The 24,189-nt window shown below is 37.0% G+C and overlaps 1 protein-coding gene across 1 annotated transcript; it reads right to left on the bottom strand.

Annotated features, from left to right (window-relative positions):
• Positions 1-4,052: 4,052 nt before the first annotated feature.
• LOC311586298 (vomeronasal type-2 receptor 116-like) lies at positions 4,053-21,045 on the bottom strand (the record flags this gene model as incomplete). The annotated part of the gene is made up of 7 exons (XM_084762268.1): positions 4,053-5,087; positions 8,746-8,869; positions 10,485-10,712; positions 12,848-13,663; positions 14,053-14,344; positions 18,368-18,487; positions 20,993-21,045. The coding sequence occupies 7 exons, from the start codon at positions 21,043-21,045 to the stop codon at positions 4,174-4,176; spliced, it is 2,547 nt and encodes an 848-aa protein (XP_084618394.1). The 3' UTR covers positions 4,053-4,173.
• Between the last annotated feature and the right edge of the window lie 3,144 nt (positions 21,046-24,189).

Genomic DNA, 24,189 nt, shown 5'->3' with positions numbered 1-24,189 from the left:
CTTTTCTACTCTATAAATAAGGCGGCTCTGGTATTCAAACTCTAAGCCTAAATGTGCTATTTAATAGCTTTTTCCCCAAATCTTTCCCGTGCCAGGTGGACTAATGGAATCTATGACAAGGAAAAGAACCAGACAGGATTGCCTAGGAAAGACACTGTTTGTATAATAGGTAACAAGCAAACTATTCCCAAAAGGGTTATGACTGTTAATCTTACGTTAACCTTGTTGGTTTTCCTTCACTCTCAAAAAACTTCCTGCTCATATAGCTTTAAAACTTTGGCAATCTGATGTCTGCTTCGGGTCACATCTTCCTAGCGAGGCTGCATTGTCGGCCTCAGTATGAGAGGATGACCCTGGGCCTGCCACTATTTGGATTGTTCAGAGTGTAACCTGGTGCTATAACCTAAAAGAGACTGAAAGATGACAATGACCGCATCTGTAGTAGTCAAAATAGGTTCTACATTTGCTACTCTTAGCAGGAGCCAGAGCTGAATGCACTCTATTATTAAAGAATTTTTTCTTTATTAATTCCTAAAGTGTTGAGTGATTTCTTCCTGGACAGGTGTATTAATTCTAGATCAACTATATCTCTAGCTCCTTAGAAACATGGTTTTTTGTAACAAGCTATGCTGACTCATGTCATCTTGATTCTAGTCTGTTTCTCCAAAAGGCAATGTCCTATCTGACTTTATTAATAAACCAACTAAAATTTTAAATTAGAGGTCTGTACCACAACAGTATTTTATTTTATTTTTTTAAATTTTTTTCCATTTTTCTCCTTTATTAATTTATTCTTGTTACATCTCAATGGTTATCCCATCCCTTGTATCCTCCCATTCTTCCCTCCCTCCCATTTTCCCCTTATTCCCCTCCCCTATGACTGTTCCTGAGGGGGATTACCTCCCCCTGTATATGTTCATAGGGTATCAAGGGGGAGACCTGGTGGCACACAACAGTATTTTAAAATTACCCCCTTTGAGTCATGTGGTGGGCTGCCTATTGCAATGAGAAGAAAGGAATTTGCATGTAGAGCATGGCTTCTTGCTTCAGACCAGAAATAGGCTGGACAAAAGCTGGATTACACAATGAGGTTTAAGGCAGTCGGCTTCCTGGGTCACCATTATGAATAAAAATCTGATAAGAGAGGATGAGTGATGCTTTAAAACCTAGCATGTATTCGCTCATGCCACATGAATGATAGCAGACCAGGTTAGAGGGTTTACAATTTAGGCAGGTTAGATTGATCTAAAGAATATTGAAGGTTTTATTATGGAACTCTGCTGTGCAGATATGTGCAATCCTGGTTGACTCCAATATATCAGGGCAGAGGTTTAAGAACCAGGCCACTTATTGAATGTAGTCATGTGTTTCAAATTACAGATAGAAGTATCTAACCTTGTGCATAGAGCCAAGGTCATTCAGTATCTTAGGAATGGATTTAGTGGTACCAGGGAAGGGCCTACTCCTTTTTTCAAAGTCAGTAAAGTTAACTGCTTTAAAAACGTTATTTTCTTTAATGTATAACTGCTGTAATCTCTTATTTGTTTCTATTCCCCAATGTTTCCAGTCATTAAGAATTATATTCCTTTTCCTAAAGTGCTGTTCCTTTATACATTTCTGTTTAAAGTAATATTTCCTGTAGCCCAGGCTTGCCTAGCACTATGTAACTGAGCATTTCTTTGAACACCGAATCTTTCCTCTGCTGAACAGAGCTTGGAGGATAGTACTGCAACACCTTCCAGGCTGGGCCTCGACTGAGAAGTGAGAAAAAAAAGAGACCAGTGAATGAGTAGTATTTTATTGGGGACTTTAAGGATTGAAAAGGGATAGTACACTAAATTGTTCTTACGGCTCCTCAATTGTAGACACTGAGGGACTACAGTGCACCATTCTTTTGCATGGATTTTCAATAAATCTCATCAACTGCAACTATAAACAAAGAGACACTAGTGATTTTATTTATTCTTTTTACCAATTTTATCTATTTTCAATTGTAATATACTCCCTCCCTCTCTCATTTTCTCTCTCTCTCTCTCTCTCTCTCTCACACACACACACACACACACACACACACACATGTTCTTTAGGTGACAATTTATATTAAGAGGACATTAAATCTTATTTCAAAGTCCCTGATCCTCTGTGTCTTACAGTGTTTCTACCCCTTCCCTCTCAGTCACAGAGAGAGGTTTCTAATGCAGGAGGGATGGCATTAGGAATCCTGCAAGTTGGTTTCTGTAAGGTATGTGTACAACTACTTCTTCCTTAGGGTTATTATGTGATGCTGATTATAGTTGTGGTTCATAGGCATCAAATCAAGTGAGGAACGTTGCTTGATTTCTCTCTTGGGAACCTTGAATGGTAACTTCTGATAAATCAATGCTAGTCATCAGGGTGGGTGTGTTCAAGTCAGTTTCAGCTAAGATGTCTCTGGGCTTGTCTCTGAAGTGCATGTGTCCTCAGCTGTAGGACTATACCTTCCACATTTGGGAAAAAGGGGTCAATAGCAATAGCATAAAATGTTTGAGGAGCCTCTTAGACAAACCTTATCAATAACTCAAAAGTGGACTTCTAATGCCTGGTGTTGGAGTTTCAGTCAGATGGCCTGACCATTATTCTCACAGGTGGCAAAGTTCCATTTAAACTAACATTTATTTTTGTACCCAAACAGAAAAGTATTAGAAATATTTTAGGTAGATAGTTATTAGTATGATATTTCTCTATCAATCTTTCCTAATTATTATAACCCCATCATGTTTTCTCATTTCCTCATTCAAATCTCTTATAGCTTTCTACTTCCTACTGCTCCCACAAAAACTCCATTCCCAACTGGAAATAATCACTTTTATATTCCTGGTTTTTTAAATTACTGCAAGGTATGGATTCACATCTGAGTATATACAAGCTCAAATTTTGAGTTAGGAAATTCAGAAGAGAGAGAGAGAAAATGTAAAGTTTGTCTTTCTGTGTCTCAATTATCTCAGACAGTATGAATTTTCCTAGTATCATCCATTCACCAGCAAATTTTATTATTTTTAATATTGAATAATAATTTATTTTGAAATCATAAACTAATATTTAGTTCATTTTTGAGACCATAATATAATTACATCATTTTCTGCTTTCTTATGTCCTCCCTCCAAACTTTCCCAAACATCTCTCTTGTCTCTTTTTCAAATTCATGGTCTTTTTGCATTATTTGTTAGTATAATATAAGCTGCTCAGTCTAATAATGTTACTTGTATGGATATTTTCAGGGATGATTGTTTGGTGGTTACTAACTAACTGATTGTTGTGCTCATTTCTGGAAAAGACTATTTCTCCAACTTTCAGGTTTTACTAATTCTCTGTAGAATTTGAAGCCTGTGGTTTCTTCCTGGACCACTTTGGTATGTGTATTAGCATAATCTAGATCGTTTTATGTATATGTAGGTATATTGGTAAGTCTTATGGTTATAACATGTGACATTATTAGGAGGCACATTTGACAGCAAACTCTGGTCCTCTGCCTCTTGCAATCATTTTGACCCTTGCTCTGCTTGTTCTCTGAACTTTAGATGTGGGAATTGTTTTGTAGATGTATCAGAGGTGACTGATTTCCAGAATTATGACTGTGATTGATTGTGGTTTTCTGTCATTATCATTGTTGTAAAGAAAAGATAATATAGTGAATGATGACCTCTACTTACCTGATACTAATATGAGGATATTATGTAAACATTACTCTGGTTTATTAAGGTGACTGTTGTATATAGTCCATTTAAACTACATTTCTATACTTAGAGTAATTAGAAGTATTGTTGTGTAGATAATTCATAGTACAGGTATTCTATACCTATTCCATAGAAGAATCTCAAAGAACAAGCAAAGCCCTTATACCCTAAAAATGGACAAAGAGAGCAAGTATTTAGCTTATATATTATTTATCGCAATTAGTGTCATGTAATTAAGTTATGAATATTTATAGTATCCACAAATTAATAAGTACCATGCATATCTTATTAAAATGTATTTTCAGCAGTAGCTTCTTATTTGAAATACCATGTCTGAGTCTGTGAAGCAAAAGGCCCTTATTTTGTGTTTAAATATACATTTCTGAAAAGGCAGATAAATAATTTAATTTTGTATTATGATGAGTTTTGTTGCAGAGACTAAATTAACTCATTAAAATGATCATTTTTTTATATGATGTCTTTTGTTTTTAAAGCATCTCAAAGAGTTCTTATCAGGTCTTAGGAGAATAATGTAGCACTTTGGGAAAAAGATGCACCCTAGCAGCCCTGCACTGGAAGACAAGATGGAGAAGACCTCCACGGCCACCATGGCTTTGCCCTTGGTGCTGTGGTAGACAGGGAAGAAGGTGACCCAAACACTCATGAACAGCAGCATGCTGAATGTCAGGAACTTGGCTTCATTGAAAGTGTCAGGGAGATTCCTCACCAGGAAAGCCACAGTGTAACTCCCCAAGGCCAGGGTCCCTAAGTATCCTAGAACACAGTAGAAAGCAGTAACTGAGCCCTTGTTGCATAAAAGGATGACATGAGCATGTTCTGAGTGTGCATCTGTGTCAATATAGGGAGGTGAAGTTCCCAGCCAGACTCCGCAGAGCATAAGTTGGATCAGGAGACAGATGGGGATGACAGAGTTATAGATGCCTGAAACAAACAACCTTCTCATTGTCCTTCCTGGTTTCATGACCCGAAAAGCCATAATTACAGTTATAGTTTTGGCCAAAACAGTGGAAAGAGCCAGTGTGAACACAAGTGCAAATGTAATTTGCTGCAGTATACAGGAGGCTGTGTTTGGGCGGCCAATGAAGAGAAAGGGACAGAGGAAGCAGAGGAGGATGGAGATGAGCAGGATGTAGCTGAGAGTTCTGTTGTTGGCCTTAACAATGGGTGAGTCTTGGTGCTTGAGAAAGATCCCCAACACCATAGCTGTGATGACACAGAAGCACACAGCTATGCAGGCCAGGGCAATTCCTAGAGGATCCTTGATGGACAGGAAGGTTATTGACTTGAGCAGGCAGTGATTTCTCTCAGGGTTTGGGTAATCTTGTCGTTGGCAAGGGATGCATTTCTGAAGATCTGTGGGGAGGAAGTGAGTCAACATTTCAGCTTGCACAATTATTTACTCATTCCATATTCAACTCATGAAGACTATTTTTCAATGTGGGTAGCCTGGAATATTCTACTTCTTGATAGTTCCAAGAACATGAAATATTTATAAATCCTATTTGTATTATTCATCGTGTTTACTTGAGAATAGGCCTTCTGCTCACAAGTTTATTCTTGTTTTTGTAAGGCAGTGAAAGTGAAATCCTTATTACTCTATACGGATAAAGAAAATTGTCATGGAATCCACAAAGAGATTTCAAATTTATTTAATTTTATTCATTCTTTGAGCTTCTAAATATGTGTACAATGTTTTTTGTTCACATCAGCATATCAAAATACACATCACTGATTCTACCACCATAAGCTTTGCTAAGTTTTTATTTTTTATTTTGGTTGCTCATGGATTAAGTTGAAATTTGTTAACCTACTTCTGTATAATTCTCCTAAGGTATGGTGAGAACAAGTTAGATCTCATATCCTTGGCCTAGGAAATAATCCCAATTTGAAAATGACTATGCAACACTTTCATCAACATATTGTAGCTATAAGCTCAGATCAATCTTTCTCAGGTGAAGAAATTCCAAATAAATTTTTATACTCTTTGCCATCCTTAGACTCAGTACAGGACACTTTTTTATATTAATTCATAAATAATTGTGGGATTTGTTCTAATTTTAGGTTTAGGTTATAGATTTACCATTTCCCTTTATTATAGGCTTAGAGTTCTCTGGAAAAGCAGTTTAAAGTAGGAAGTAATACAATGTACAATGTATACTCCTCAAGGGATAAACCTTAGTAAATAACATAGTTTGGCTAAAATAATCTTTTATACTTTATAGCATAAATGAATACACAAAGAGTAAAAGGAGTTAGTTATTAGTATTGACTATTCATAAAAAGACTGGTTCAGGTACTTTTGGTTTAGAGTACTCTTAGAATAAACATAGCCAGCCTTAAAGCTGGATGTAATATATTAAACGTGTTTTTCTTGGAGGAGACATTGTTTAGATTTTAAAATTAGAATTACAGCAGTAATAATAATAATAATAATAATAATAATAATAATAACAATAATAATAATAATAATCTGTACTGTTTTTATTTCATAACTTTAAATGAAATTGTAACCCTGGATATGTATTGAAAAATCAAATACTTGCTCTCTACAGCTTAAATAATGATTAGCCTGTCTTTTCGTGATACTTGTATAAATAAAGAAGGACCTAGTTACTAGTCAGTCAGAGATATAGAAACAGCCTGACTTCTATAATGTAACTCACAAAAGGCCTAAATTTTAGTAGTAAGTTGTGAGATTCCCCTAACCATCGTGCTTGGACCTCTCCTCTCCCCCTTATAATCTCTGAGGACCACTCTATTAGCAAAGACCCTCTGACTCTTTTCTTCACTCTGGGCAAGCTCTCCAAAGATGCCCCTGGCACAGTTGCACAGAGAATGAAAAACCCATCAGAGATCATGCATGGGGTGGATCTTGGCTTTCTAACCATATGTAACAGTTGCTTAGCTTAATTTTCATGGGGGACACCTAACAACAGGAACAGGGTCTGTCTCTGACTATTTTGCCTGCTATTTAATTCCTTTACACTAACTGGACTGTCTTGTGTATCCTCAATAGGAGAAGATGTGCATAGCCTACTGCAGCTCTATATGTCAAGGCTGGTTGATATCTATGGGAGGCTTTTAATTTCTGAGAGGAAAGGGAAGAGAGGCGCACTGGGTTGAGAGGTGAGGTGAAGGGAAGGGCCTTGGAGTAGAGGAGAGAGGAGACGCTGCAATTATACATAAATAAGCAATTAATAATATATGAGAAAGTAACAAGATGGGAGTAGAAATCAATAAAATAGAAACTAAGAAAACAATACAATAATTAAACAAATTAAGAGCTGGTTCTTTGTGAAGATGAACAACACTGACAGACCCTTGGCTCAAGTGACCCAAAGAAAAAAATAGAGGATTCAAATAAACAGAATCAATAATGGCAATAACACATTAATACAGAAACTATAGGTTCAGCATATTCTAATAAAACATTTAAATAAGAGAAAAATGTATTCCAGCAAGCTTAAAATGTACATGAAATGTATAAATTTAAGAATTGCTCAGGAAAACATAACTCAAACATTATTTCAAAAAGCCTAAATAGACATAAAAGACCAATGAGGAAAGTCAAACAATAAGAAAATCTCCCTACCAAAAAAGAAAGAAGGGATCAAAGGTTTCTAAAAGTCTGTGTCTAGATGAAGTTACAGCAGAGTTCTTCCATATATCGCAAAAAGATCTATAGCCAATCTTTCTAATGTGTAAATAAATAAAATTCTGACCTCTGTGGGTTCATGTATAAAACTAGAAAAGATCATATTGTATGAGTAAGCCCAGAATCAAAGACTATTAAAGAATATCACATATTCTTTAATATCTAAGCTCCAAATCCTCAAATGTGAGTACTAATATCTTGGAGAAAACGCATAGAAGGAAAGAGAATGAGAAATAAAACAATTATGCTAATATTCCAAAATAAAATGAAAGCAAATCCAAGAAGCCCAAATATGTAATGTAAGACACACTTTAAGAATCAGCACAGTCCTTAGACTGCTCTATGGAGGATGGGAGTTACAACACGATCTTCTTGTAATGCCAAACATATGCCAAGGGCCAAAAAGGGAACACAGATCTACAATGATGTCCTCTCATGTCCAGATGGCACACACACAAACATACACACAGATAGAGGGGGAGCACAGTCAGGAAGAAGATAAGATACACTATGAAAAATAACAGTTATGTTTTGTAAATCTTATTCTTACCTGTAGATATATGTTAATTATCCTTTGTAATTGGAAACAAAGGTTAATTCTGTTACAATGGTGACGGGTGACAATAACATAGCATTTTGCAAGGAATTTAATGTATAATGGCATTAGATATTACAGAAAATAAAAATATTTAATTAATCTTTCAACTTTTCGTTGTTTGCAATAGAGTTCTCTTTTTGTTTAAGGGTTGGCCTTTTTAAAGATACTATTTAAATAGTACATTGTCATCATTATTAGAATGTTGTATTTTCCTTCTGTTTTTTATTTTTAATAGGTTTTTAAATTTTTAAATTATAACATAATTATCTTCTTTCCCTCTTCTTGTTATGCCTTACACTTGTTAAAAAATTCATGGTCTCATTGCATTAAATATTGTATTTCTGTTTGGTGTGTATGTATGTATATGTCTGTGTTTGGTGTGTGTGTTTGTATTCATCGATAAACATACTCAGCCCATATAATATTACCTGTATATGTTATCTCATGGTTGACCACAAAGATCTACAGGCAGGCATATACTCATTTACAAAGCAGTATATTTCCTACTGTTCTTGACATGCAAAATGAGAATCGTAAATGTTGTAAATGTAATACCAGTTGTATTGTGTTAAAAGAAAAGTCCCACATTTCCTTGTCCTTGGCTTTTGTTTTCAGGGATTTTTGTTTGCAGTGATTACTAATGGATATGGGGACGAGTGAAAGAGACATGGAGAACAGCCCCACATTATGACAACAAAGTTATTTCTTAGTTTTCTCCTACATTCTGAAGCAGTTAGAGGAACAGTAATATTTTGAACCTGTCTGGTTGGAAATGTGCCCCTCTGGACAAAATACACAAGAAAAACAGCAGACAGGTCTTCCTTCTTGTAGAACTTTCCAGAATCCTGGAGCACAGCTCTGTGTACATACAGATTGAGGAGTCTGAGGGCAACACAAAAAACTGGTCATAATATTGCACGTTATTTAAAATATTTTAAGCTAATCAACATAAATGTACTAAGGAACTGTGAGGTTCTTACATGGGCGTATAGAATGTACATTTGTAGTTAGTCAGCTTCCCAATGCTTAATGTTCAACACTCCTTTATAGCAACCAAACTGTGACTCACATCAGCATAGCGTGTGTGAACCATGTAGAATATTCATGTATTCTCTGCTGTGAGGCAGCAAGCCAGAACTCCTCATTGTATGGTCATGGAATGGGAACAGTTGGGTTGTCACCCGGAAACCTAGTCACTCTTGCCTCATCCGTTTCTGCGTTTATAGTTCCAATCACATAGTAACACTCATGCATCTGATTCAGGTGCAGGAGGAAGTCCAATGTTTTCATGAAAGATACTGTGTCTGGATTGTCACTGCTTCTCCTAATACAGTCCATGTTGATATTTTGTAGACCCTGACTTGTGAACCACAGCTGTGACTTTCGACCTGGACTCTAAATGCTAAGAATGGTTCCATGCCTTTTCATTCAAACATTAGTGATGCCATCACTTAGGATTTTCACCAATTGCATTCTTAGTTAATCACATAAACTACTAAACTTCTAACACAACTTTAGTTTGTTATATTTTAGAAATTGTGTAGGACAGGCATATTTCTTTTTTTCCTTAGACCTCTTTTCTGCCTTGATCTAGATTCAGTTTCTGTACCCTAAATATCTACAGAATAACAGGAAGATGGGGCTGGAGAGCAGGCTCAACTGTTAAAAATCCATGCTGCTCTTACAGAGAAAAACTCAGGACAGTTCCTAACACAGATATTGGGCAGCTCATATACATTTCTCACACAAATGACTTGTCAAAAATACACAATTTATTTCTTGCTTATGCTAACTCACAACATAATAAAAATATTGATATGTTTGAGTTGAGTTGTGGTAATGGAATGATTAACTTAGCATCAGCATGCATGTATAATACCAATATATGAATAATATGAATATGTTTGTGTACATGTGTATGTATATACATAAGAACACACACCTATATATAACCATAAGCACTTATTCACTGCATCATTAATGAACACACACATTCAAATTCAATTAACATCATTCTAATGGTTTATTTCTGATTTACAGTCATCCAACACAAATAAAGAGAAGGTTTAGTATTTAACAGGCTTGCCAAAGAAGCATGAAAATCTGAGTTTGATCATCCCGAAGGGATGGAAACAAAAGTTGGGTGTAGACAAAAAGCATATCTGTCATCCAAACTTTGTGATCATGAAGATAGAGAGAGAGCCTAGGTAATGCTGTCCACTGAGTACAGCAAAATCATAAAGCAAGGCTTTCAGAGAGATAGCCTGTTTGGAAATGAATGGGAGAGCAACTGTAGAAGAAAACCAGTATTGTCTGTGTCTTTAACAGTAACATGTGCTCACATGCATGAGCATTCACACACAAGCTCACAATCACAGTAAAGCCAAGAACTTAAAATATAACAATTATTTTAAAAATTCCAAGACATATCAAACATCAATTTTAATAACCCTCTACAAAAATTTCTCTACAAGTTAAATATTGAAAATTTCCAGACCTGATTGAAGTTGCTTGGCCATTTAATCAGAACTTCGTTGATGAAAAAGCCTTGATCTTGTGGACTCTTAGAGACAAACTCCCCTACTTTAACTAGTAATGAGGTATAATTAGTGTATTCCATAAAGTTGTGTATATCATATTTTTCCATAATATTATTATTCCTATCAAAGCTTATTTCATCTCCAGCAGCGTTTGTAACTTGGATTGTCCTTAGAAAGTGGTGCAGCTGAAGAGAGACATCATTTGGATAGGAGTAGTTCATACAAATTACAAGTGGATGCTCTTTTAAAATTTTTTATTTTATCTCTCTCTCTGACATGACTTTCTTTTGGAAAAGTCTTAGTTTCTTTAGGCATCTCCTCAATTCTCTTACTGAAATGAACATTTCTCCCCATGATAGGAATGCAAGAATTACTGAACACAAGTAGATATGTTCTCTAAGGGCTGGAACCTAGCATAGTGTGGAGCACGTTCTTAGTGGGAAAAATGTCCTGTGTCTTTCCCTAACACCAGAAAATGTTTTCCTATTTTAGCATAAAAATTGAGTAAAAATGTATACAGCATTATTGCTGTACATACATAAGTAGTAAGACATGTCCATTTTTATGCCACCCAATGAACATATGTGTATATTTTTAGTTAGATAGACAGTTATAGCTAGTTATGCAGATATAGAGAGTTACTTGATGTGATATTAGTAGGAGTTTAAGCAAAGCTTCAAAGTCAGGAAAAAATGTATATTAAATTTGTACAAAACGTGCGTGACAATTGTACTCAACTGAAAAGACAACCACAGACTTCCTTCTTTTCTCTTTGATTTGGTTTGAGTCACATTTGGCTTTCAACTTTGATATGCACACTATGTGTGACAAAATTATATCTAAGTTTTCTGTGCTTTAAACTGAGGTTTAAAAACATTGCCTTTTATTTTAGATTAGTTTATTCTGTTTTTTTTAAAGAATGTTCTTCCTGCATATGTATGTGTGAACTACAGACATGCCTGGACCCTTTGCAGGCCAGAAGAATGCATATCTCCCTAAAGTGTAGTTACAGACAGTTGTAACATTTTATCTGTGTATCAGGAATAGAACCTGGGACTTCCAAAGTGCAACAAGTATTCCTAACCACTGAGAAATCTGTGGCCCATATATTTGTGTTATTTTTAATTTGTTTACTGCCCCAATGTTTGTACATATGTATACAAAGTGTATGCCTTGTAAACACATGGCACAGCCACGTTCCTTGTAACTGGATTTAATGGCAACTGTGTGCCATAATGTGTGTGCTTACAACCTAACTCATGTCCTATGCAAGAGCAGCAAATGCTCTTAACTGCTGAGTCATCCCTTGCCCCAACATGCTGTAATTACATACCTAACTTAATACAATGGCTTAATAATTCAACTTCTGAGAATAAATGTTGTTTTACCTAATTACAACTCCTGTTATTAAAGAACTGTTCTTAATTATTCATACAAGGGACACACTAACTGACCTAATATCACATCTCTGGGAAGTTATGTTCACAAGCTGATTCAATGATATGTCAAATGTTATTGTTTTCCATTATATTCAAAATTACATATTACACTATATAGCTCAAATTTATTTTGTATTCATCTATCTTTGATTAAATTAAAAGTTCAATTGGCCTGTTCTTCAATATTCTTAATGAAACCTTATTTGAAAGTGATCATTGGGGCTCATATGTGTAAATGTGTTCTAGGTTTATATCTTATTGTTTTAAGCCCCAAACATGTCCGTTTATTATGAATACATGAAGATATGGCCAGGGCTCATTAGCACTGTCTGTGTTTTAACATTTAATAATGTAAGCACAGCCTTGGTTTTCCTTCATCTTACCTAATTGAGAATAATTTGTAAAGGCAATTGCTATTCACTTACTTACGACTCTAGAACAGGCTCCTTTTTTTCACAAAAGGCTCTAAGCATGGTCGTGTTATAAGCTACAGATTGCATTTTATGTGAAATAGAAGCTTTGGACATAGTCACTCTATCTATACCTGATGGCAATGGACATACTCCATGAAAATACACAAATTTTGTTTATTGAACTTCCAATATTTTGGCATTGATTATATTTATGTCTTACAAAATTTTACCACACTAGGAAAAAATTGTTGAAATTCATTCAAATGTAATGTCTTCAAATCTACTTTTAGTCCCAAAATCATCTAAGATAATTACACATGTATACACATACACTGGGAGATAACACTTTTGTATATTAATTTATACTTTTAATATATGAGATGAAAATGTGTTAATTCCTTGACCACAGTAAATTACATACTAATAATTTACGTTACTGATGCTTCCCTGCTTATGAGGGAGGCTTACCTGCCATGGGAGAAGCTGGCTGTTGTTTATGTCTTCATGAGATCCCAGTTCTGTTCTGTGCAACAGCATTTTATGGAGGGCATGGGCCACTGCATACACTGCATTCCATATGGAATAGCTGGGCTCAGAAATAGTCATCACATCATGTTTTTCTTGCTTACTCTTTAGAGAAATGTTTGATGGACAGGGTCTAGGATTTCCACATAGCAAATCAGGAGGAGAACAATAAAAATTGTCAACCCAGAACTTATAGAAATATAAATCTCCTGGGTACTGGGATGGTGTAAGAGCCTCAAGATACTTCTTGAGGCCAGGAATCATTCTCTTCTTTGAAAAGGACAAGCTTCCTCTGAAAATGTTTATCCAATCATTCTTTTCATTGAATAAAGTCTCTAAATGTGTAAAGTGTTGCTTTGCCATGATCCACACTTTCCTTCCTGTTAAAAGTACGTTGTTTTCAATGCAGAAAAAAAGAAGGTCATCTACATCACCATAGAATACCTCTACATTTACTTCTCTGTATTGGTTCAAGTTCGCAATAGCAGCTCTATGTTTTTCCACAGAGTTCCAATTAACTGGGATTATTAGTGTAAAAGCCACACAGATATCTTCTGAAGTTATCTCACCTTCCAGCTGAGAAAGGAACTCCTTTCCTTTCAGATCATCAGCCACAAACAGCCCCACCCACTTCCAGCCAAAGTGTAGCAGTAAAGAGATGACAGCTTGGGTTAGAGCTCTGTCTTTAGGAGACATCTGATAAAGGGATGGGAATGTACCTTTGTCACTTAGCACAGTATCAAAAGGTCCATATGTGACCTAAAGAAGCAAAAAGAGGTGATTATGAGTGTCTATGTATTAGGAGTTGTCACCCTGTATGAATTGTGACATGTTTACATGTAGCTTGATTAGTTACATATCTGTGTAGTAGACGTTGACCTATGAGCAAGTGCAACCTGAGAATCCACACTGTATTTTCCAGTATTTGGAGATAGAATCATAATTACTACTAAGTGATGGCTTAGAAATACTCAGAGTTTACCTCTCATGCTTTTCATCATGCTCTTTTCACTGTTAATTATTGCCATATCAAGACAATTCATTCTCTGTTATGTTAAATCTGCCTACAGTAAATAGAAACCACATACCTGTTTTTTTATTTGTCAGATTTGCTATGTGATTATGGAAAAAATACTTTCCTAACTTACTTGTGGGACTTTGTAGAGCTCCAAAAGTGTTCCAATTGTAGCAGAAAATTCAGACAAGGTTCCTGAAAGAACTCCTAGAGCTTTGTGTTGAGTTTTGCAGTTGTAGTTACAGATATACTCACTCCTTCCAGTCAGCCACATCAGAGGCCCCTCCAAGGTTTTTAGATTAGAAATAAAAGCATTGTAGATGTGGAAACCCAAGGTCACATTAGGAAGCAGGTGTGAGTCCTTATTGATCTCCTCAATGGCAAAGTATAAGGTCAGCATATATTGATAGTTTTTCCATCTGAACCTAAACCAGAGGAACAGAGTGATGAGTACAGCCAGTCCATTTTTTCCCCAAACTTTTTATCAAATTTAGTAAAATAGAGGTCTTAGCTTGGTTTCTCCTAGACATGTAAAGCTTGTGTGATTGAGACACAACAACTCAGGAAAATCCCCGGTCTCACTCCTGAATTCAGAAATTGAATTGTGTCTAGTAATTGTTTTCTTGCAGTGCATTTGTGAATTCAAGTGTCATTTGTCTGTGTCCAATAACCATTGAGTGTGGGAGTGCTAATGCTGTTTTCTGTTCCTGTATTTTGATATTGAAGAGTCACTAAGATGTTCATCAGGAATGTAAATACGAGCTTCATGTGCTTTTAGTTTACAATCATTCAATTTCATAGTCACTTATAAAAATTGTAACAAATCTGTTTATATGCACTTCTAGCATTAAAGTGTTGCTTTGTGGCATAGACAGATGGCCAGGCATCTAGCCACATTGGCCACCCTTGAAGGAAAGTTAGCATCTGTCCTCAGTGTACACAGGTCATAAGTCTCCTGTTGTCTGTGAGCACCAGGCACACATGTGGCATGTACACATATTCAAGAAGTTAAGCAAATACACAAAATAAAAACAAACAAACATGTGTAAAATAGTATTCCAGAGGCTTGATAAATGACTCAATGTTATGAATACTTCCCGGTCTTGTGAAGGATCCTGATTCAGGTCACAATAGACACAGTCTGGGTTACTATAGTATGTTATCCAGGTCTAGTGAATCCACATCCTCTTCATGCCTCTGGATCCCTGATGGCATCCCACATGTAGCACCACCCCACACTATTTAACCACCATCACCTACCACCTAGAATTACTAAAGGAATTCTGTCACAGACATCTGAGGCCAGGATATCTTGTGAGGGCGGGCAGTAAGAACCAGTCAACTCCTGAAAGGGTTCATTATTGTCTTAAGAGGCTTAAAAAAAACTCTGACAATCTAGAAATTCTCATTCACACATCATCAGTAAGTAGCCTCACGACTGCATCTCAAACATTCTCACCTGATCCCAAGCCAGATAAGTTGAGATAACAGCTAACAGATGCCCCAATGCCCTATAAAGAAAGGTTGACTTGAAACTAGAGAAAGCAAAACCTAATTTAAAACCCATGGAAGAAAATCAAGAGTTTAGAAAAGATGAAATACAAATGACTGAGAAATATTAGAAAGGGATTCAATATCCTTAACAATCATGGCAAGAAGTTCCTTACTTGCCTCAGAAATGTCCTACAGTTCAAATGTTTTCCTTCAAGATTTCACTACTATAACCACAATCCTGTCCTGGAAACCCTATTCCTAGCCACACCTGTCTCCAATCTACCTTTGAATTTAAAAGTTTTATGAGATTTCAACTTATGCAGTAACAAAAATAAGAACAAATATTGGCATATATTTGAATTTAGGGGAAAGCAAAACAGTGGAGTCCCTATGAAGTTAGTTTGGAGGCCCTCTAAAATATAGAAAAGTACCTACAATATTTTCCGTATTTTTCTTTCCTGGAAATATAAAAAAATGACTACATACATTACTGTGGAAATTTTGGAGCACCTATGTTAATTCTTATGCAATTTTTATCACATAATCATTGATAAACAGATTCAAAGCTCTTGCAATTGAAACTCCACGGAATCTACTAGATTAACCCTTGAAAATTCTTCTAGTAACACTACTAATGCTACTAGAAATACACAAACCCTGAATCTACCATCTTCTATACCAAGGCCAGTTCTTAAATGGAGGGTTGGGATATCAACTCAGCCACAAACATTTAAACTACAGTTTGTCCTGTGTCCAGTGAGGTCTGGGACTGGAATCTAGCATAATCAACATCATATGTCAGAGAGACTTCATCCAGCAACTAACGAGAGAAGATGCAGAGTCCCACAGCTACACGTGAGGCACAACTGTGGAGTTCTGTGATGAGGGGGAGGAAGGATCAGAAGAGCCAGAGGTACAGAGACACCGTGAGAACACTGCCCACAGACTAGGAATTATGGGACCTGTAGGGCTCTGACCTAGGGCTTCTGCATATATATTATGGTGGAGAAGTTTAGAGTTCCTGTGAGCTTTCTAATAGTGATTCCTAGGAATTTCTCTGACTTTTTGCCTATGTTTTCCAGCCGTGGTGTTCTGGTATGCTCCTTGCCTTATTGGAGCATCTTATGCAGTGCTGATGTCCTTCTGAGACCTGTTCTTTTCTGAGATGAGGCACAGGGAGTGTGGATCTGGAGATGTGAAAAGACTCTGAAAAGGGGGAGGTGAGGGAAATTTCCATCACAATGCAATATATGAGAGATTTATTAGAATAATTGTTTTTTGCTGCTCTACTCTATAAATAAGGTGACTCTGAACTGGGTTTTGGCCTTTCACCTCCAGAGCTAAGAATTCTATTTAATAGGTTTTTTTCCAAATATTCCCTATGTCAGATTGCCCAGTGGAACATATGGCAAGGAGGAGAACAAGGCAGAAAAGCATGGGAAAAACACTGTTTGTATAATAGCTCAAAAGCAAACTATTCCCAAAATGGATATGGCTGCTAATCTTATGTTTTCATTTTTGGTGTTTCTTTAACTGTCCAAAAATTTCCTACTCCTACAGATTTGAACATTTTGCAATCTGAGGTCTGCTTTTGGATCCCATTTCCATTGCTAGGCTGAATTGTCTGGCCTCAGTGGGAAAGGATGATCCTGGACCTGCAGCGACTTCCTGTTCCAGGGCTGGCTGGTACCCATATAGGACCTGCCTCTTTGTAAGGAGAGGAAGGGGGGAGAATGAGGTGTACTGGTGAGTGAAATGAGAGACTGGAGAAGAATGAGGAGCTGTAATTAGGATGGAAAGGGAAATCATAAATAAATTAATGGAGTAAAAATATTCAGCTAATGTATAAAATTAATTTCAAGACTTCTAGGACTATTTTGTATACTTTCCATATCTCAGGATTTGTAAATTCTTTTAGGGTATGATTTCAATATTTGTAAATCTTTAACAAAATGTCAGGTTAAATTTTGTAATAAAAGATTGTTGATAGCTAAAAAAAACAAAACAAAACAAACTACAGTATGCTTGTGTGCAACTTGAATTCAAATCATTTTTAGAAAAAATAGGTCTGCAATAGCATAGTGTGTATGTTACTGGGATAAAATTTCTGTATGTGGAAAGCATTACTTACTAACATTAAGGATTTGACAAAGGTTTGTAAATTCAGAAGGTCATAAAAGTCAATTCAGGTTGACATAAATTGACTTACAGAAATATTTCTAAGTTTATGAGTGCCTAAGAACTCACCTATATCTCTACTAACTCTTTTAAACAACAGGCATCTAGAAACACCTAGGTGAGGAACAAGATTTGTAATTGTAACCACAGTGTCCAAACTCTGAGATACTGTAAAGAGACTAAAGCTAGAGAATATGGAACAGGAGAGGCTAAGATTTGTACTAAGGATGTGGAGATATTCAATTTCACTTTACCAAAAACTCTCCAACTTTGTGGGGAAAAAAAAAACAGGTTTTCAAACATAAAAAATTTACATGCCCAAACAAAGGTGAGCAGAGTGGACATTTTCCTTGACATACTTGACTTAATGTGTTAAAACATTTATAAGACTGAGCATGAAATTACACCATGGAGCAGACACAAAAGTTGGTGGTTTCTCTCTCTCTGATGTCTTCCTGACTAGAAGTATGAGGAAGAGAAATGGAAATGTTTGTAGACACATAAAGAAGAAGGAATGATTGACACTGTCTTTTATATTTCTCTCTAGTTCATTATTCACAATGGAATTCCATATATACAGCAGAGCATGAACTGTCTTGTAGTCATGACATCCTTAGCACATTCACACGAGTACTCACATAAAGATTTCCCATAGAACATATGGATTTCTGTTGAAAAGTATATTGATCTTTTGGGTCAGTTCCATGGTGATGTAAATGGGGATAAATGCACCTAGAATTATGTCTGCCTCCCTGTAGGTGCTGGGCTTCTAGTACTTGGAACAGTGATAGGGATCCGGCTCCGTTGATGTAAGCACAGACTTCAGGAGGAAGATGAGACAAAACAAGAGAAAAAACATGTCAGGATGTTCACTAGACAGAGACGATGTGCAGCATCTAAGTTGATCCAAAGAGAATATAGACTTAGATCATGAAACAGGCTCAGACTTCAACAATGTCTGAGAACAGTTCGCACTCTTCAGATGCTTCCTACTGTTGCTTCATGCTCTCAGCCTGAACATATACACTAGTTCTCTTCCAGGGCACAGACTGAAGCAAAGCCCAGACAACTGAGGGCAAGTCACAGTGCAGAGATAGTTATGTAACTATAACCAGAGTTGCCTTGCATTTGCTGGCTTTTCATTGTTCTACATCCTTCTCATACACGTGCTCTGGGGATCGCCTCACCCCGGAGCACTGCACCTGTTTCCACTATGGGGATGAAAAACATGTTTGGTTGCGAACTTCTTCCCCAACCTTTGTTATTTCCTAATGGTCCACAGTGACTTTGGAGAGTTCCATAGTCTGAGCCAGAATTGCAGGTCACCAAAATACATCTTGCTTGTTTTGGATTGGTGTTGTGAAATATATGTTGAACAGGTTATTTTTAAAAAGATGTAACTGTATTCCACAAAAAAAAACACACTTAAAATATTTGATAGACTGCTTTTTCAAGAGGAGGAATGGGTGACTACTGTTTCTAGCATCTTCCATTCAAAATCACATTAGCCTTGTATCTGTCTTGTCCTGCGGATCAGTATTCTTCTCTTTGCAGCTACAGTTATAAAGTTGTAACAAAAGAATATTACAGATAAGTACAGATGATTGTTTTCTACCTCATCCATTTGTCATATTAAGACTCTCAGGCATTAAAATCACAATATATGTTTTGCTATTTGTACACCTCTTGCAGCGGCCACTTCCCAGTTACATTTTGTAATAAGTCACAATGTTGGATTCTGAAACAGTAAAGCACTCCAAGAGTCCAGCAAAGCAAGATCTTTATTAGAATCATCTAACAAAAAAAAAATCCAGTCAGGCACAGCTGAAAATACTTGGGTACTGACCAAATCTTTGAGCCTTCATCTTAGTAAATATTTAAGCAGATGACAAAAATCTTGTTTTACTCAGACTGCTACTGATTGATCAGGACCTTGGAGCAGACTTAAGAGCTGACTTGTGAAATCATTTTTAACTTTTTTTAGTTTCAGGATAATGCTTGATGCTATGAAGAAGTGATCAGTATTTCTAAAGGTCAATCACTAGAGCAAGGTTGAAAAATTTGAAATTTAGATATAGTTTCTACTTTGTCTCTGCCTATCCCAGGTGGTCCTGCCTCTCAGCTACCTCTCCTTTTCCTTCATGGCTCTATATTGACTAACCCCTGTAAAACTGCCCTTATTCTAAAACTTTCCCATCAATCCTTCTTCAATGGGAAAAAAAAACGTGTTTTAATATTTCTTTAAAAATTGTCTCCAGAGTTTTATTCTTTTTTCTTTTCTTTTCTTTCTTTCTTTCTTTCTTTTTTTTTTTTTTTTTTTTTTTAGGAATTGAGAATTTATTTACATATATGGTACATCACATAGTTTCTGAGTGACCTTAGGTTGCTTAACTCTCTAAGCTCCTATTTCACAGGAATTAGACATTATTCTCTAAGCAGGGATTTCAGTTAGGGATCTCTTTGTTTTCTTTCCCTTTTTTTGACAGGGTTTCCCTGTGCAGAGTTGGCTATCCTGGACTCACTTTGTAGACGAGGCTGGCCTTGAACTTACAGCGATCCACCCGCCTCTGCCTCCTGAGTGCTGGGACACCACGCCCGGCGGGAATCTCTTTTCAACACTGATACTCTTCAAGCTACTCCAAAAGATAGAAATGGGTGGAACATTACCAAATTCATTCTATGAGGCCATGATAACACTAGCACTAGAACGGCTAATATAGTGAAAAGATGCAATGTTTTGTTATGGTGCAATGAAATAGAACCAGAGGCATTAATGATGTTGAGGATCAGTTACTAGGTGAAGGTCATTATGCTCAATTAAGAGCACAGACTATGTTTGATGATGACATCTTAGAATAATGTTGAACAGTAACTTTTTATATTATTTTATTTTTTACACATACACTTATATTATTCCACATATATAAAATAAAATACCTATAGCAAGAATAATCATGACATAATCAGAAATTATATAAATGTTACATTCTAAGTGTTTTAGTTATTTGTATTTGACAGCCTTGAAGAACACAACTTTCCTATCTTGGTGTGTCAAAAATTCTGAATGTAAATCAGTCTCCATCACCTCTTGTCATTATCAACTTAAAACATCTATGTAGACCTAAAAACATCTTAATTCCTAAACAATTAAGCTTCATTGCAAAACTAAGCTATGTGGTCTTCAACTCCATCACAAGACTAGAGAAGGAATAAACTTGACTCCCAGAATATGCCACGAGTGCAGGTTCATAGCTTTCCAAATGAGAAGATGACAGAGACAGTTTTCTACCTAAATAGTCAACCAAAACGCTCTATTATATTGGAGCATCTTTTTCAGCCTTCCAGCCCAATGTATATGACAGACATTTTTGTGACACAGTGACTGTTGAGGACTTGCTTACCCTGTCTTGGATGAGGTTTGCAGCTGGAACCTTCTGGCAGATGTCATTGGCATGGTAACTGGTGGTAATTACTGCATGAGAGGGAACCCAGTGCAAGATTTGGGCCTCACAACCATAGCTAATCTTGGCACGTGGTTTGTGCCCTGTGGCCCAAGCTCAACTCGGTGCCTGGTTCGGCCCCTGAGACTCTAGCTGAGGTTGGCACACAGTCCCGGCCCTGAGACTCTGGCTGGACTTGGCCGCGGTTTGGGCCCAGAGTCCCTAGCTGAATTCCGTTTGTGGTTTGGGCCCAGAGTTCTGGTCTGAACTTGGCAGCAATTTGAGCCCAGAGAACCTAGTTGAACTCAGCAGGCAGTTTGGGCCCAGAGACTCTAGGTGAGCTTGGTGCCCAGTCTCAGCCCTGAGACTCTGGCTGGACTCAGTGCATGGATTGAGCCCAGAGTCCCTAGCTGAATTCAGTGCATGGTTTGGGCCCAGAAGCCCTGGATGAGCTTGGTGGGCATTTTGGGCCCAGAGACTCTAGCTGAGTTTGGCGTGAGGTCTGGGTCCTGAGACTCTAGCTGAACTCAGTGATCTCAGTGTGGGGTTTGGGCCCGAAACCCCAGTTGGACTCAGTGTTAACTGGACTAAGTGTGTGAATTAGGCCCCAAAATCCATTTGGGTCCAGACACATGAACTGGACTCAGTGTGTGTGCAGTTTGGACCACATGGCACTAACCTGGACTCTGCTAGCAGTCTGGGTCCAAAATGCTACCGGGAACCAAAGACCAGCGAAGCATCAAATCTCCAGGACTAAGGAAATCTCAGGGAGAAAGGGAGTAGAGTGGCCATCAGACCACCTCTGCCCAACCTGCTTCAGTCCCTTGAGAGCTCCGGTGCTACAAGGGGACCCATAAGGCTATGGACACTTTGGCCTGTCTGAAGGCACATTCAGAGACCCAGGACCCTCAGTACAGGGTACCTTTTCAGGTCTATTCTATTTGGTGTTCTGTAGGCCTCTTGTATGCTCATACGCATCTCCTTCTTCAAATTGGGGAAATTTTCTTCTATGATTCTATGAAAGATATTTTCTGGGCTGTGGAGTCAGTTGTCTTCTCTTTCCTCAATAACTATTATTCTCAAGTTTCGTCTTTTCATGGTGTCTCTGATTTCTTGAATGTTCTATGTCAGGAACTTTTCAGATTTAGCATTTTCCTTATGGTTGTTTCCAGTTCTGCGATTGTATCTTCAAGTCCGGATATTCATTCTTTTCTTGCAATCTGTTAGATAAGGCCACCTCTGAGATGCTTGCTTTCTTCTCTGATGCCTCTTGATCACATTTTTCTTCTGGGTGTTCCTTTATCATAGCTTCCATTTTTATCTTCAGGTCTTGATCTGTTTTAATGATTTCCTTCATCTGGTTATTTATATTTTTCTGAAATTCTTCAAGTGCCTCTTTATATGACTCTTTTAAATCTTCAGCCGTCTTGTTTGCCTCCTCCTGCATTTGTTTACAGATTTTATTTGTTTCTTCCATTATCATCTTCTTTACTAAGGACTTTAGGTCATTTTCTTGACTATCAATTGCTGTTAGGTTCTCCAGGTTGTTTTCATTGGGATTGCTGGGATCTGGAGATACCAAACTGTTTTGGGTTTTGTTAGCGTTTTTTCACTGTCCTCTTGTCATTTTGGTGACTCTGATGTTGGAAGGTAGTTTGTAGTGACCTTCTCTGGTTGAGATTGGATAGCTGATGACTGATTATAGGTCGGGTTGAGTAAAAATGTAAACTGCTGTATGTCTGTGGGATAATATGTGTTAAGATATGAACCTTTTTATGCCACACAATGAACAGATAGGTAGATATGAATATATGTAGATATAGAGAAATCTTCATGCGACAATAATTGTAGAACTTTATATAATGTTCCAAGTTCATGAATATTGTATATTGAATATGTTTAAATTTTATGCATCAATTATACTTCAGGAAACTGGAAAGAGACACACTGACTGTCTTAATTTTTCCTTCATTTGTTTTGGGCCACAATATTTGCCTTTCAACTGTGATATGGACACTACGTCATACAAAATTAAATTCAAATATTTTGTGTTTTTACTAAATATTTTGTTTGACATATTTATATTTTTATTTAAATAATTTACTCAGTTTACATCCTGATTGTTATCCCCTCACTTGTACCTTCCCATTCTCCCTCCCTCCCTCTTTCACTCTATTACCTTCCCCTATACCTGTGACAGACTAGGACCTCCTCCCCCACCATATGATCACAGCCTGTCAAGTCTCATCAGGATAGCCTGCCTCCCCTTCCTCTGAGTGCCACCAGGCCTCCCTACCAAGTGGAAGTGCTCAAAAAGTGGGTACCAGAGTTCATGTCAGAGTCATTCCTTGCTCTCCACACAATTTTTAAAAGATTACCTTATATTCTGGATGAATTTATTTTGGTTTAGTGTATGAGTAATCTCCCTGCCTGTATGTATGTGTTGCCTGTAAAGCCCAGAAGAGTGTACTGTATTCTTTGACATGGAGTTACAGGCAACTCTATGTTTGTTCTAAATCCAGGACCTGAACCAGGGTCTTCTCAAGAGAAAAATGTACTTCTGAGAACTAAGCCATCACTGCTGCTAGATTTGTGTTATTTGTTTAATTTTTTGTGTACTGCTTACATGTATGTATCACACATAGCATATTACTGATGCCTACAGAGGGCAAGAGGCTTTTCCGGGTTTCTTGGAGCAGGAGTTAAATACAGTTGTGAACTACCATGTGTGTGCTAACAAACTAACTCTGGTCCTTTTGAGGAGCAGCAAATGCTACTATCTGCTGAGCCATCCCCCGAGCATGGTTTAATTACCTATCTAACTTAATATAATGGATTAATACTTCAAATTCTGAGATTCAATGTTGTATTTCCTAATTAACAACTCTCATTATAAGGAACTGCTGCTTACGGACTCAGTTATCTATACAATGAATGTACTGACTTACCCAATATCACATCTCTCGAAAGCCACGTTCAAGAAACTGTACCAATGTTTATGTCAAATATTGGTTTTCATTATACTCAAAATTACATAGAACACTATACATTTAGAATTTCTGTTTTGTTTATTTATCTGTATTTATTTATTTACTTATTTGGCTGAAGTAAAAGTTCCATTAACTTGCTTAACAATCTTCTTGATGATACCATATTTC

Source organism: Acomys minous (genome assembly GCF_964271855.1).
Source record: "Acomys minous genome assembly, chromosome: 16".
NCBI classification, from domain to species: domain Eukaryota; kingdom Metazoa; phylum Chordata; class Mammalia; order Rodentia; family Muridae; genus Acomys; species Acomys minous.
This window is presented reverse-complemented; position numbering and strand designations above follow the sequence as displayed.